Source organism: Crotalus tigris, unplaced genomic scaffold (genome assembly GCF_016545835.1).
Source record: "Crotalus tigris isolate CLP2741 ecotype Arizona unplaced genomic scaffold, ASM1654583v1 scf7180000017663.5292952, whole genome shotgun sequence".
In the NCBI taxonomy this organism is placed as follows: domain Eukaryota; kingdom Metazoa; phylum Chordata; class Lepidosauria; order Squamata; family Viperidae; genus Crotalus; species Crotalus tigris.
The window spans coordinates 2,145,569-2,161,208 of NW_024096550.1; the positions used below are offsets into that span (position 1 = coordinate 2,145,569).

The following is a 15,640-nucleotide window of genomic DNA, read 5'->3' on the forward strand; positions in this document are numbered from 1 at the left end:
AAAAATTGAATACTTCTAACATGAATACATCTTGAGATCTCCCCCTGTCTTAATATAATGAGTCAATTTCTTTATTATGGTCTTCAACTAGAAAGTCTTAGAAAAGCAGTCTGTAAAATGGAAAAATCAAAAACTAACAATGAGGAAATGAAATAGGAGATAAACTAGCAATAAAGGAGTAGAACTAAGACAAAACAATAAAATCTCAACTATATTCCTTTGTATGCCTTAGAGTATTCTGCAACATTTAAAGAGATTGTGTTATTCTACTCAAATTATAAATAACAAAGATAAAAAAAAATTGGTGGGGTGTGGATGTGCTGTCTCCATTCCCATATGAAGTTGGCAACTTCCAGGAGATAAAGCACATTATCTCTTGTTCTATCATTATGCTATGCATTGAAAACAAAATAGACACACACTTTTTGACAGATTAAAAGTAAATTTGCAACAGATCTTTATTGCTAAATCCGTTTTGATTACAACACATATAAATTGCACAATTTAATACCAATGAAATAAATACCGTACCAATGGTTTTCAAATTGACAAACTCTGTGTGGACTTCAACTAGCTGGGGAATTCTGGAAATTGAAGTCCACACATCTTATTTGGACAAGTTTGAAAAACATTGACTTTGTACTTTATTAAGAAAACAATCATGAAAATAAAAATAATGTTTTGATGCTCACAAAATTGACCACATCATTTTGATTTTATCACCCATGAAACCTCAGCAACAGGATTTAGTGCAGTCTATTCTTTTGCATAAGCTTATTGGCTGATGTAAGCTTGATGTTACTTGAAATTGTAAATGGAATTGCATTTATCACAATGAATTGGCCCCATGGGTTGGGGCTTTTCTAACAATTTCAGATGTAATGAGCTAGGAATCCTTCTTTAATATGTGTTCTATGTTGAGGAACTTTAATCTTCTTACTATGTCTAATGGAGTCTCTCCATCCTGAAATAAAGAGATAAAATGAACAAAAGTGAAAATAAAGAATGAAGAAAGCATGAACATATGTAAAATCTAACTTAACCAATTTTAGACATTTGAAAGAATACTATGCCCAGAAGCTTTTTTTCTCTCTTTCTTTCCCTTTCTTTCTTTCTTTCTTTCTTTCTTTCTTTCTTTCTTTCTTTCTTTCTTTCTTTCTTTCTTTCTTTCTTTCTTCTCCCATCTAACCACAAAGTAGCTTACAATCATGAATGGTAAATATAAATATAATAAAACATAAATAATTTAAAACAAGCTAAACTATGATCCAATTAAAGATGGGGAAGACTGGGGCACGTGGGGGGAAGTGGCACCTGTTGTTAATCGAATATCCACCTCCATTGTGGTTACATAATTGTGTTAATCATTGGAACTTTCCTCTATTTGCTTCAAAGTTTTGATGAATCTTTCTGGTGTAAATTTCAGAAGGTCATGGAAGGCTTTATTTGAGAAATGTTGGAATAGTCCAGATAGTCTGAAACTAGTGGCAAATAACAATTCATATAGGATTATTACTTGAAGCTAATCTCTTCAATGTTAGGTCAAAATAAAAGAAATTTGATTAAAAGGTGAGTGATGATCTCTACAAAAAATGACTGCGTCTTATCGGTAAGAAATAAAATTCCTTGCCTAATGATTGACTTTCACACAGAGGAAACATCTGAATATTTTATGATATTATTTTATTTTTTCCTGTGCATATATATGCGTTTCTAAAACACCACTTACTTCTGCTAAGCTACCGCTAAACCATGTTATTCTCCTTATGGGAAACTTAAAATGATCTATGACCAGCATTGGTAGCTAGGATTGCTAACTTTAACCTTCATGGCAAATGACTTTGAGTGTTCTAGTCAAAAAGCTTCAGGGAAAATACTAGATTGCCTATGCTTTATTTATAGTAAGTAGATAAATCTAATTTTTAAAATATTTATGGATGTTGTATAGCTAATTTTAATTCCTTTTTACCATTTCTTTCCACCTTTTTGCTTGTTTTTCTTGCTACTCTCCATGTTGACTTTTTTCATGTGTCTTTAAACATCAGCCATTTCTGGACAATATAACTTGGATCAAAATCTCCAAATGTAATTACTTACAATACATCATTACATATATTCACAATGCCCATCTCCAATTCTCAGCATAGGGCTTCTGCATTGTCTAAGAGATGCTTCTGTCATCATGTGGCCCACATGAAAGTATAGAACACAGAAACCTTTCTCATCAAAATGGTACCTATTTATCTATTTGCATTTGCATGCTTTTGAACTGTTAAGTTGGCCTGAGCTGGGGTGAATAAGTCTTGATCCCTGGCTGTCAGCTTTCCAGCTGACAAGCCCAAGCAACCATCTTAACTGTTCTTCCTCTGGTAGAAAAGAAACCCACACATTTTTTTTTCTTTTCTAAAATAAAAATAGATTCCTCTTTCTTAGTAGAGGAATAGTCCAAATCACAGGATGAGCTAGAAATCAAAATTAAAACAAGATTAGTTTTCCATACCTTGTCCTTTATGGAAATGTCAGCACCTGCTTCAATTAATAATGGAATGATGGACTGGTTTTTCATTTCACAAGCGTAGTGTAGGGCAGTCCGTCCTAACTAGAGAAAAATCATAGTACATATTCTTCAGGAATAAATTGCACTCTTACCCTAATATACTTCTCAGTAAATATAAAATTTAAAAAAGGACTGTACAAGTTCTTACATGCAAGCTCTTGAATTATGATATACTTAAACATGTGTCTATTGTTTCATCCACTGTAGATTGGCTATTGATGTATAGCTGGCATCTCTATGCTATTTTACTGCAAAATGGTTCCATAAATAAAATGTTAAATTAAAACATAAATTAAGAACATCAAAACAAAAGAGTCAAAATATATGTTATATAATTTAAACAGTCTACATTGGGTTGCCACAGTGAAAATAGAATTTACCATCTTTTTCAAATTACACATTAAATTGTAAACAAGGATGAATTCACATGACATCCGAACTGTTTTTGAATAAGTTAGTTCACTTTGTATTATTTTCTGCAAGACTTTCCTTAACTGCCTTGAGATTTGTACAAACATCTTATTCCATCACAGCCCTGAAGCAGAGTACAATATTGTACCAGAACAGCACACTAAAAGGTCCAATCCTATATTATTTCCAACATACAGACTGAAATAAAAATAAGGTTTGACCCTGATCTGAACAATTCCTCTTTTCATTATTGTATGGTTTTAATTAGAAAATTGGAGTAGATAAAGCCACAAAGTTTTAGCAGAAGTAAATCATACTTGTTCAGGAGACACGATTGTTTGCTAAAGGGCTGAATTCTTCATGGCCTCTTCTGTATGTTTTGTTTGGGGTTTTAATGATGAACAAGCTATTACAATTTTTTTCAAGAATAGTACCTGCAACCTAATTATATGGCTAGGTAGTAGATTTCTGCAATATTTGGAACACATCCTCATTCTGCCTGATTGAGAAAACATGTTAAAGTATCCTACTGCCTATGAAACTGTTAAAATATAAATCTAATAGCACTTTCCACACAACTACCATCCTCATACCCCAAACCTTCTGCAGTAATTTTGTAATGCTGCACTAGTAACCTGATTGATATGCTTCTCTGACACTGAATCCCTCAGTTGATAAGTGGAATGGCACAACTGGCAGCCAGCCATCTGGATCCCTTGTTGCTTTGTTTTTGTTGGTGAGGAAAAGCAACCAAAAATAACAGCTGAACAATGGGCCTCGGAAATGGCGAAGTTGGAGAGAGTCTGAAAGGCTGGCAAAGTGCAATATTTCAGTCTAATTGACCCTGATTGATCTCATCTAAGTTGGCTGGCTTGGGTCCCAGACAGAAGGAATCAATTGCCACCACTTTTTCTCCTTATAGGGGAAAGAGTGCATTTCTCAATACCATGGGGGGGAGGAACAGTCATGTTCTTCCTCATCCTTAGGAAAATGATTTTTATGCATCACATCCAGCTACCACCCAAACTGTAATCCAGATACAGTTAAAGGATATGAATAGATGCACTTACATCATCTTGAGCATTAACATATGCACCAGCTCTAAGTAGCATCTTGATGAGGTGTTCGTTCTGCTTACTTTTAGAAATCTGTTTAGCAGATTTTATGGGTGAGAAAGGAAAAAATGGAACATTATTGGAAAATGGATAATATTGTCATATTAGGCAGTCAGCTAATAAAGACTTTCTCTTATACATTCATCCAAATCCTTCTAAGAATATATATGTGCTCTTAAATTTCCCAATACCAAACATTCTCAAAAACTAATTAGGAAATCTGATTAGCTGCCTCTCAGGGTCTGGATTATGGATTATGCTAAGTGTGTTTTGATTTTTCATAATGTTTGCAGGATCACAGGGTGAGTGATGGAATAGCTCACTCTGACTATGAATTGGGAAACTGCAGTTGAGTGCATGTTGAGTAACCATATTGAGCATAATCATTGTAGAAAACTTATGTGCCACTTACCCAAGAGATGTACTTTAATACTTAGACAATTGAACAGTGGCCAGGAAGCAGCATTTAAGTCTTGGCTAACTCCATTTTTAGGAACTCAGAAATTATTAGAGGAAGAAAAGGATCATAGGAATGATACAGATGAGTTGCTAAATGACTGTTTCTAGCTTGGTGTCTTCTAGATATTGTAATTTCCCACATAGCTAGAAAGTCACTGTCATAGCACATCTAGAACACATCAAGTTGAAAGATAATGGTAATTAATCATCTCTTTAAATACTAATGCAGGAAAAACTCTTTAAGGCAGTGGTGGTGAACCTATGGCACGGGTGCCAGAGGCGGCACTCAGAGTGCTCTCTGTGGGCACGCACACCATCGCCCCAGTCCTAGGCCTTCAGCTGGGTTTTATAAAACCTTTTCTCTTTAGACCTCCGCTGCCATGTACAAAAAAAAAAAGGTTCAATCAATCAGTCAATTTCAACTTCTCCTGGGGAAAAAAAAGATCTTGCAAAGTTGGAATTGATTGATTGAACTTTTTAGTCCCACCCAGTCTGCCGTTACCACCGCAGCCACACCCAGCCAATTGGCCATGCCCAGCCAATGAGCCACACCCAGCCAATGGGCCACACCCACCCGGCACCCAACAATGCATAAGTAGGTTTGGGGTTGCAGTTTGGGCACTCAGTCTCTAAAAGGTTCACCATTACTGCTTTAAGGGATACATGACCCTTACGGACAAAAATTAAAAGTGTTCCGTACAAATTAGAATTAAAAGTGCTCCTGTAATCAGAAAATATTAGAATGTGTAAACCTTTGATGGGGTTTTTTTGCTTCAAAGAAGATCTGAGCAAAACATCTTCCTGAATCTGCTATGTGGCAATATGACCCGTCACTTGCTTTGCTTTGCCCTTCCAGTTGGAGGACAGTTTCTGTGCACAGAGCATAGAACATAGAATCATAGGATTGGAAGAGTCCTCGGCGGCTTCTAGTCCAGCCTCCTACATGTAGCAGGAAATATACCTTTCTGGACAAATGGCTGTCCTGTCTCCTGTGATGGAGGACAGCTTTCAGAGGCAAGCTGTTTCATTGATTAATTGTTCTCACTCTTAGAAAACCTCTTAGTACTAGGTTGGTCTGCCCTTGATTAATTTTCATCCATTGCTTCTTGTTCTGCCCTCAAGTGCTTTGGTGAATAAGTTGACTCCTTCTTGTTTGTGATAGCCCCTCAAGTATTGGAAAACTGCATCATATCACCCCTAGTCCTTCTCATTAGACTAGAGGCCAGGGGTAGGCAACCTTGGCTCTTTTATAACTCATGGACTTCAACTCACAGAATTCTTGAGCCAGCATGGGAGTTGAAGTCCACAAGTCATAAAAGAGCCAAGGTTGCCTACCCTGTCACTAGACACATCTAGTTCCCTCAATCATTCATTGTATGGCTTATCCTTCAGACCCTTATCATCTTTGTTGGTCTTCTCTGCATGCCCAGGAGCCTCTTCTGCTTTTAGAGAGAGCTGGCTAATGCTAAGAAGATGTTCTGAGGAAGTTCTAAATTTTCTGGCACTTAAAAAGGCCTGTGGAAATATGCAGCTCCTACAAAAGCCTTTTTCAGGTTTTGCTAGAGACGGAAGTAAGAGACAAGAGACCTTAGGGAGGGTTGCATGGCAGATTTTACCAAGCAGAGAAGATTGTAACCAGTAGGGCAAGATCACTAGAATCCAATATCTTACAATAAGAAAAATTAGAAAGTCATTATCAAGAATCCCTGCAACTATTGGGTTTCAAAAGGAAGCTATATAAAGAAAAAAAACCAACCTCCTAGAAAAACCTCTTACTCATTTTCGTCCTACGTATCAGATTATTTAGCCCTGTCTTTTGAGTGGACTGGCTTGTTCTTTGCTTTTTCAATGGTCAGATATGTTGTCATATAATTTTTCAGTACAGGTAGTCCTCAACTTTCATCAGTTTGTTTAGTGACCATTTGAAGTTACAACAGTGCTGAAAAAAAGTAACATGCCCATTTTTCACACTTATGATCTTTGCAACATCTCCATGGTCATGTGAATGAAATTCAGATGCTTTGCAACTGACTCGTATTTATGACAGTTGCAGTGTCCCAGGATCATGTGATCCCCTTGTGCGAACTTCTGACAAGCAAAGTCAATGGGGAAGTCAGATTAATTTAATTAATTTAATAACTGTGTTACTAACTTAAGAACAATAATGTCAAGAAAGGTTGTAAAATGGGGCAAAATTCACTTAACAACTGTCTCACTTAGCAACAGAAATGTTGGGCTCAGTTGTCGTGGTAAGTTGAGGACTACCTGTATTGGGTAAGGACTATTTTTCACATGGAAATGATATGAAGTGTTTCATTGAAACAAATCACAACTACCTCTTTGCATCAGGAAAGAGAATTATAGTTTCCCTAGAGCCCAGAACTCCTTGCTGAGTTAATTCTAAACCTAAAACATGTAACTACAACAACTATGATTAGATGGTTGAAAGAACAGGGGATAAGGATATAATCATAGGCATCATTTGATACTTGCTTGACCTGGAACTTACCATTAGAAGATATCCCAGTAGCATAACAGGCATTAAAAGTATGATGAGCAAGTAATCAAGGAAACCAAATCGTTTTTTGACAGCATAGTGCAAACAGGTTCTTTTTTTCTAGAGAGAGAAAGGGGAGAGTTTTAGGCAGTTTCTCATTCCATCTACCATAACAATTATTTGTGAATTGTTTGATATCAGTTTGGAAAGGTTTTTTATGCTTTCCCATTGCAGAAATTATCTTGGGGATATTCTCAGTTCCAGGAGAGTTACCCACAGTTAAAAGGAAAGAAAGAAGTGCCTCGTTGAGAAAGTAATAATGAATAATGAGTCAAGGAAAGACTAGAACCTACCTAAATTGTTATCAACCTGCAGCCTTCTTTTTTTCCTAATTTACACATGAATAATGTATAAATTATAATTTGTATGTATTTGAGGACCTGGATAGTTTATTCAGAGAAGTGCAATCTATCATGTGTCCTATTGATCCTTACCCAACATGGCTTGTATCTATTTATCAGAAAGCTTTGGGAGTTGGCCTAATAAACTTTATTAATAACTCCCTAAGGGAGGGGAAGTTTCATCTTTTTTAAAACTATCTTCAAGAAGTCCTCACTTAATCTCTTAAATAATGTACGGTAATTAAGGTCTGCTTCTAAAGTTTCATGCTTTTCAAAGCAATCAAAGGTGGTGGCTCCTTAGTTTCAGGCAGTGCTAGATGAAATCAATTGTGTCATGTGTCTGACTAATGAAACACTTCAAAGAACTTTCAGGCATGGTTTAACCTAAAAAAGCCTTTATTAGTGTAGAGGCGTGTCAGCACAGCATGATGGATGCCAAGATCTGAATTTCCCTTCCTTTGAACATAACATTCCAGGCATTTCCCCTCCCCTATTTTGGGGTCATGATTCACATCTTCCAATTAACCTGGAGGGCAAAGATTCACTTCCGTTCCCTTTTGCGGGCTTTTCTCTCCTCCCTCATTCTCATCTGAATTAACTCTAAAAGTACCAGACAGTTCTGCATATTTGTCAAAGCAAGAATATTCAATATTAGTAGCGTTGACAAATTGTATTTCAAATTAGTTTTAGGGAAGGCAGTGGGATTCAGTGTCAACTGTCCAGTTAGTGGATCCAGAAAAAGAAACTCCTGGGACATTATTTTACCAAGAGTATAAATTTTAGTAAATAAACCATATTGGCACAGACGAAGTAAAACCAGCTCTGGGTTTCCCATGCAAAAGCTAGCATAGTTAATTCCACCCTTTCCCTATGGGCTACCTACAGTCAATTACATCCACCAATCACTTCTGTTCATTTTGTCATGGGAACTGCCCAGCCCTGCTAGAACACCTGGTTGATGTGTCCTTAGGTTGGAGCACTGTCTCACAGGAACTGGTGATGCTCAGATGCAATCCCCCCACCCTTTCATTCCATCTCACCTCTTCCCCTTTTCTTTGTCAAGCTGTGAGTGAAGTAGAATATAGGTGAAAGGGCGAGTCAATCCTGACATTCAGGTTGTCTTAATCATCTTGGAGGGAGAGAGAAAGAAAGATTGTGACTATGTTGACCCTCCTAGCAATACCACTGACTATGATATCCACTTGGCACTTTTTGAAACTAGGGGCATTATTCTGCAATGGTTTTACTTCTATCTTTCAGGAAGGATCTACATGGCGTCACTTGGGAAGTTAAGGCTATTGTCAGATCAAACCGCTTCACCCTGCTTTGCTTCACTTTGATGGCAGCCTATAAAATGTGGTGAGGGGGAATAGGAAGGTAGGGAGGAGGGAATGACAGAATCCAGAGATGCCATCCAGAGACAATATTTGAAAGATCCAAGGACACAAGCCTGGGAATGGAATATGAAATTCCCATTCAAAGAGGTGCCAAAATGTGGAACTCTTACCCAGACATCTAACTGGAACTTAAGAGCACAATGGTTAGAATACAGTATTGCAAGCTACTTCTGCCAACTGCCGACAGTTCAATTCTCACCAGCTCAAGGTTGACTCAGCCTTCCATCTTTCCAAAGTAGGTAAAATGGGGACCCAGATTGTTGGGGGCCATTTATGCTGACTCTGTAAAGTGCTTAGACAAGGCTATAAAGCACTGTGAAGTGATATATAAGTCTAAGTGCTATTGCTATTGGATACAAGCAAGGTGACCAAGGGGAGAGGGCCTGGGAGAAGGGAAAATTACCAGGTTTACAAGGGAAATCCTCAGAGCTGGCTTTGCTATGTTGTAACCACTTGGCTTCAGTAAAAAAAAACATCCCTTTCACTACAAATGGAGTCGAGGGTCTTTCTTTACTGAATATCCAAGCTGGGACAAGCCTGACAACTATTTTCTTCCTGATATTTTGAAACATACAGTATATATGAAACTGCTGGAGACAACATCAGAGATTTGAGCCAAGTGCTATGATAACATTCAAAACAACGTCTCTTTCCCAGCACCATCAGGCAGTAATGTGACTCGGAAACTATTACACAAACAGTTTTTATAACAGACTGGATGAGGGGCAATAAAATGGATCTAGAAAGGATGAAGGTTTTATTTATTTATATTTATTTATTTATATTTCATATTTCTTAACCGCCCATCTCCCTCAGACATCTATTTACTTATTTATTTTTATCCCACCTTTATCACTTTTATTAGTCCTAATTCTGTGTTTGCCATATATTTGCCCTTTCTCAATGGGATCACACTCTCTTAAAAGATCATATATACACTTGGGCAGTAATTCTGAATCTAGATCTCTCCTAATCCCCCAGGAGGCAAAAGACTCATTGACTGATAGCTGCATCCATTCCTAGATACAACTGGCTTTAAAAAAAGTAGTGCATTGACAGATAATTCCCAAGCTTTAATTCTCTAAAATGTGCTACATATGGCTGCCCTTACGTGTGCTTGGAACGTCAGCTGATACATAGTGTTTGCATAGATTGGTCTCCATGTTGCAGCAATTTTGATTACTTTATGTAGTAATGCCTTTTAATTTGTTTCCCGGAGCAGGACAAAGAGTTCTTATCTGTAAAGCCTCAAATGATTTGAGCCCAGAACCTCTGAAAAATCCCTTCTCCTTGCAGATTAGATCCCACCCACTTAGATCCCACAAAGCTTATTTCCAACACGTCACCAGAACCACAGTTTTCCCGTGGTTACTCCACATTCATGGAGTATACAAATATTACCTCAACCTTTAAGGGGGCTTTATAAATGCATCTCTTATAAATTTTAAATCATTTCCTATCTTTGTGATCTGTCTTAATGCATAACTTTAAATAATTCTTAGAAGCAAAAGCCCTCTGCCAATTCCTGGAATTTTACTAAAACATTTTGATGGCATAACTAAAGGGAGTTCTGTAGGATAAAAATTTATGTATTTATTTATAAAATGTATTGGCCATCCATCTAACTATAGAATAACTCTGGATGGCTTACAGTCCTAAAAATATGTCTATACATATACATTAAAACATAAGTCAATTAAAATCAAACATTAAAATCTAAGGACACATGGGGAGAGCAGGGAGTAGAGTGGGAAGAGATGGAATCTATTGTTACTTAATCAACCACCTCCATTGCACTGTTCCCTTACTGGAGCTCCAGGCCAACTGGCAGAGCCTGGTCTTTAGGCCCTTATGTAAGGATAAGAGGGCTGGGGCCAACCTCACATGGAGGGCCCAAGATATTCTATTGGGCAGGAGCAACAGCAAAGAAGGCCCTCCTTCTGAGCCCATCAGTCAGAATAATTGGACTGACAGGACCCACAGCATGCCTCCTCTGGCAGAACAAGTGGTTTAGGCCAATTCCAGTGGGGTGAGAAGGTCCCTCAAGTAAACTGGCCCCATGCTGTCAGAGGAAAAACTTGTTCAAATGAGACAAGAGACAACACACAATAGAAGTCTCACTTTAGGATCCAGAGTTTGTTTAAATTTAACATAGAAATTCAGTACTTACATTTCAACAACTCATTGCAATGAGGACCAGCTTTGGACTAGCAGTCACAACAGTGACGGTTAGTGGCCAAGTGGCCTCGAACCCCTGTCAGGCCAATCTTTTATACCTGAACTTTTCTTAAAACCACAAAGAGATGGCTGAAAATCTTGCAATATCAAGGAATCAATTCCTTGTACTTTTCTGCTGGCCACTGCTTTCCATATACCAACTTTCCACATGCATCTGAAACTCGCATCTGCTCGCATCACTTCCCTATTTCCCACAAATTCAGCCTGTATGTTCTAAATATACACATAACACAGGCAATGCTGCAATATTGATTAAAAAAAAGCTATAGCTTAAGCTGCAAATATTTCCCTTGAACTGTGAAATTGGCTACAGCACAAATTTTGGTTCAGTTACTTTTTCATGAGGCCTGATTTGGCTCACCTAGGCCTAACCTTGCATAGAAGGACTATAGCATAAAATTTCTCCTTTCACAATGCCATGAAGGGCTTTAAAGATGATCACCAGCACCTTGAATTGCACCTGGGAGCAGACTGGCAACCAGTGGAGCAATGGTGTTATAAGGGCCCATTCTTGGGGCGCCAAAAATTGCTTCCACTGCCACACTCTGCACCAGCTATAACATCTGAATGTTCTTCATGGTAGCCCCACATAGAGCGCATTACAACAGTCCAACAAATAAGGTACTATGGATTCTATCTAGTGCACAAAACCATTCATATCCAAAAGACAGGTAATGTACGAAATAAAATAAATAAAATGAAAATAAATAGTTTCAGGCGCCACTTCCAGACAAGACATCATGATAACCTGCATGTAAGTACAACATTTAGTAGCACTGGTTGTGACATTTTAGCCCCATTTCCCAGAAACATTCATAAGAAAGGAATAATAAAGGTGACTTCCAGTTTGGCAATGCAGCCGCGGCAGATGCTGAAAAGCAAGCTCCATCTTCCATGTCTATTTTCGCACCACTGGGGAACCCTGGAAAGGGTCAAAAGTCACCCTGTAGGGGTGACGAACAATGAGGGGAGCCCTGCTTGATCGTGGGAGGGCAGTAACCCTTCTGCTCAATCCAGGGCAGCCCTCCAAACCGGTGGACAAAAGACCGGCCATAGAAATATGGCCTGTCACTAGGCTGGAGATAGCCAAAGTCAAACCTACCAACAGGCACCTATAAAGCAGCGCAGATGAGACTGGGTGAGATCTCTTCAATACTAACTATTTTTTCTACCTGTATAAACTGCCCAAAGTATTTTACCTCCTGTGGAGAGAGGGAAGGGAAATTCTATCCACCCTCTAAAAAGAGTGGCGACTGACTATCCAGGGGAGCTTAAAACACTGAAAGAATAACCTGATTCTAGTTGGATTTCTATCTTTCTAAAATTTGAGGACTAAAAGATTTCTCATTTTTATTAAATATTTGGGTTTTTACTTACAAAAAAGAAGTAAAATTGGAAAAAGGATTATAAAAATTTTGGACTTAAAAAAATCTTAAACAGGATGGGCGACATCTTGTGGCTAAATCTGATATTACAACTTGTTATTTTCTAAAAGTGACTTGGCTTGAAGCACAGACTATAAATGAGACTTTTGCAACCTATGCAGATATCAGCAGTGAGAAGCCCAGCTGTGTTCTGTACTCAGTGACAAAATTATTTTCACTCTCTGATTGTCAAGCTTTTAATTTAACACGAAACTATTCTTACAGCTTCTGATGAAATAAGAAGCTACAGAAAAGAACAAGATGTCAGCCCAGATATACAAACCCAACTTTGATTACAACTAAAGAATCAGCTACACAGAATATAATAGAAGAAGTGGAACAATCAAATACTATGATAGAAGATTCAACTGATCAACAAGCACAGTTAATCGAAAACCTAGAAAAGGGACTGATAACACTGAAAATGGAAAAGATTTTCTATATAAACCATAAGAAACCTGAGGATCAAGAAGAACAGACCGAAGGGAAGATAAACATTTCAAGACAACTACGTCGAGATGGAAAAACAGAGAGACGATTTGTTAGCCCTTCCAAAAAAAACGGCGATTGGATGGCCTCTTTTATCCCCAAACAATACATATAATAACAGAGGGAGATCTATTTGATGACTTAAAAGCACACATATGGAAGGCGAGTTGGCAAAGAAAGAAAGCTAGAATAAGGCTGAAGAAAATTGGGGGTTTGATTTATTAGTGAGGATTAAAACAGAATATACTCAAATAGACAAGATGTGTACTTTGAATACTAGATTTTGTTATGAACTGAGATAAAGAAAACTTTGATCATTTAAAACTTGGAAGTTAAATTTGAATATTGATTTGTTTATAAAGGTTGAATGTAAAAGTAATTAAGATATATATAAGCTAAAAATCTATTGATAAATGTAATAAACATGTTTTACTTAGTTGATATAATAAGAACTGTACTAGCTTAAATATGAGATAGTAGACATTAAGAGAAAAAGAGAGGAAGAATTTGATGTTGAAATGAGAATTTTTGGTTACTAAATTTGGAAATTAATAGAAAATAAGAATGGCATACTGTATTATTAATTAGATGATGTAAGATGGTGAGAAATAGAATATATTCAAATAGATAAGAAATGTATCCTGAATATTAGACTTTGTGATGAATTGTGATAAAGGAAACTTTGGTTACTTAAAACTTGGAAATTATAAATATTAAATGTTAAATTTAAATACTAATGGAAAACTAAAAATTGGGAAAAACTAATTAGGACATTGATTGTCTATAAAGACTGAATGTTAAAATAACCAGAATATGTATAAGCTAAAAATTAATGATAAATATAAGAATGTTATTTTTATTTAATTGATATAATAATAATTGTATTAGTTTAAACATGAGACAGTAAATACTAAGGGGGAAAGAGAGGAAATATTTAATGTGGTAGTTTGAGACTTGTACTAAAGATACTTGTATGTCATTGAATTATCTTGTCAACGCTGCAAATATTGTATATTCTTGCTTTTGACAATATGCAGAACTGTCTGGTATTTATGGGGTTAATACAGAGCAGAAGGGGGTGGGGGTAAAGCCTGGGAAAGAAAGAGGAAGAAAACCTTTGACCTTCACACTAATTGGATAATGTGATATATGACGGCTAATTTAGGGAGGGAACATGCTGATAATTTAACTGCTCAGAGGAAGAGAACTTAGATCCTAGCATCCCTCCGTTGTACCTGTGCCGACATTTTGTAACAATAAAAGACTTTTTGGAAAATAAATGCCTGGAAGTTCTTTGAAATGTTTCATTAGCCAGAACCATAACAACATGCTAAGATCTCACATTCTTTTCAAACGACCTGGGGTCCCGAACTCCATCCACTGCTTCTAGGCTTGAGAGGAGCTGGTAAAGATTCAGGGGAGATCTCATTATGGAGAAAGAAAGATTGCCTGAGGCCAGCCCTGTGGCTGCAACAGTTTCCCCGGGGGGGGGGGGAATGACAGCCGGCAAGCCAGAGGAGAGAGGAATTTGGCAGATTTCCCAGCTGAGAGCAAAGACTTCAAAAGCAGAATGGACAGAAAACACAGTTGTGGGTGAGTCACTGGAAAGATTTCAAAACTCAGAAATGAAAATCAGAAATCAATTCCTACAAAGTAAAACCTACAGCCCTTCCATTGCAGATGTCCCTGCCAGGGACTCCACCCCTGAAGAGAGAGAGAATCCCAGTCTGAGACCTCTGCAGCAATGGGGAGATTGGGTTTCCCAGCAGATGGCTGATCCATGTCCTCTGAACTTGCCACAGCTAATAGAGGCCTTGCAATGCCTTCAGGTGGTACAGAAGCCAGGAGATCAGCAGCTGGTGGGAGAACAGCCACAGCAAAGAGATTGCCCACAGCCCCCAAACGTGCAACCCCTGGGCATAAATCTGCAGCCAGGATGGGGCCAACAGCAACTGGAGGCACCACGTCAACTGCAGAGGGTCCAGCAGCCATTGGACCAGCAACCAGGGTGGAGCCAGCCGCAACAGCTCCAGTGGGGGCCACAGCAGCCTGTGTTCGCACCACCCTTCAAAGCAACCTTTGATGGGGACCCAGAGAAGCTGATTTTTTTTTTCCTCAACCAAGTGTGTTCTCATTTGAATCACTGGGCCTATCTCTATCCGGAACCAGGGGCCAGGGTCGATGTCATTGCATCCAACCTGGAGGGAGAATCATCTGAATGGCTGAGCAATCTATATAGTGAGCAAAGACTGAGAGAACTATTTGAGGACCCATCCATTGGCCTCAAAGCAGCAGGACAAATTCACAAAATAAAACAAGCCAGGAGGCCTGACCTGGAGTATGTGCAAGAAGTCCACAAGATAGCAGGTCGAATAGAGGGGTGGCCTGAGCAGTCCCTCATCCATTATTTCATTGAGGGATTAGACGATCACCTCTCTCAGGCCTGCATCTATCAAGAAGTACCTGATCGGCTGCAGGAGTGGTACCAGACAGCCGTGAAGCTAGATGTTAAGCTCTCTCGCTATAAGAAGTCTCCCCCACATGAACCCAAGCAGCAACCAGAGCTACCCTGTCAGCAATCACCCCCAGGAAAGACTTCAACTACTGCAAGGGCTGAGAGACCCAGGCCACCTACATGCCCTTCCTTCAAGT

General features: G+C 38.3%; 1 protein-coding gene across 1 annotated transcript in view; it reads right to left on the minus strand.

Annotated features, from left to right (window-relative positions):
- Positions 1 to 422: 422 nt before the first annotated feature.
- ANKRD22 (ankyrin repeat domain 22) overlaps positions 423 to 15,640 on the minus strand; it is a 40,631-nt gene continuing 25,413 nt past the window's right edge. Inside the window, exons 3-6 of the mRNA XM_039335940.1 lie at positions 7,052 to 7,159; positions 4,039 to 4,116; positions 2,501 to 2,599; positions 423 to 964 (exon numbers count right to left, since the gene is read on the minus strand). Coding sequence (XP_039191874.1) covers positions 887 to 964; positions 2,501 to 2,599; positions 4,039 to 4,116; positions 7,052 to 7,159 — 363 coding nt within the window. The 3' untranslated portion in view covers positions 423 to 886. The remainder of the gene's footprint in view (positions 965 to 2,500; positions 2,600 to 4,038; positions 4,117 to 7,051; positions 7,160 to 15,640) is intronic.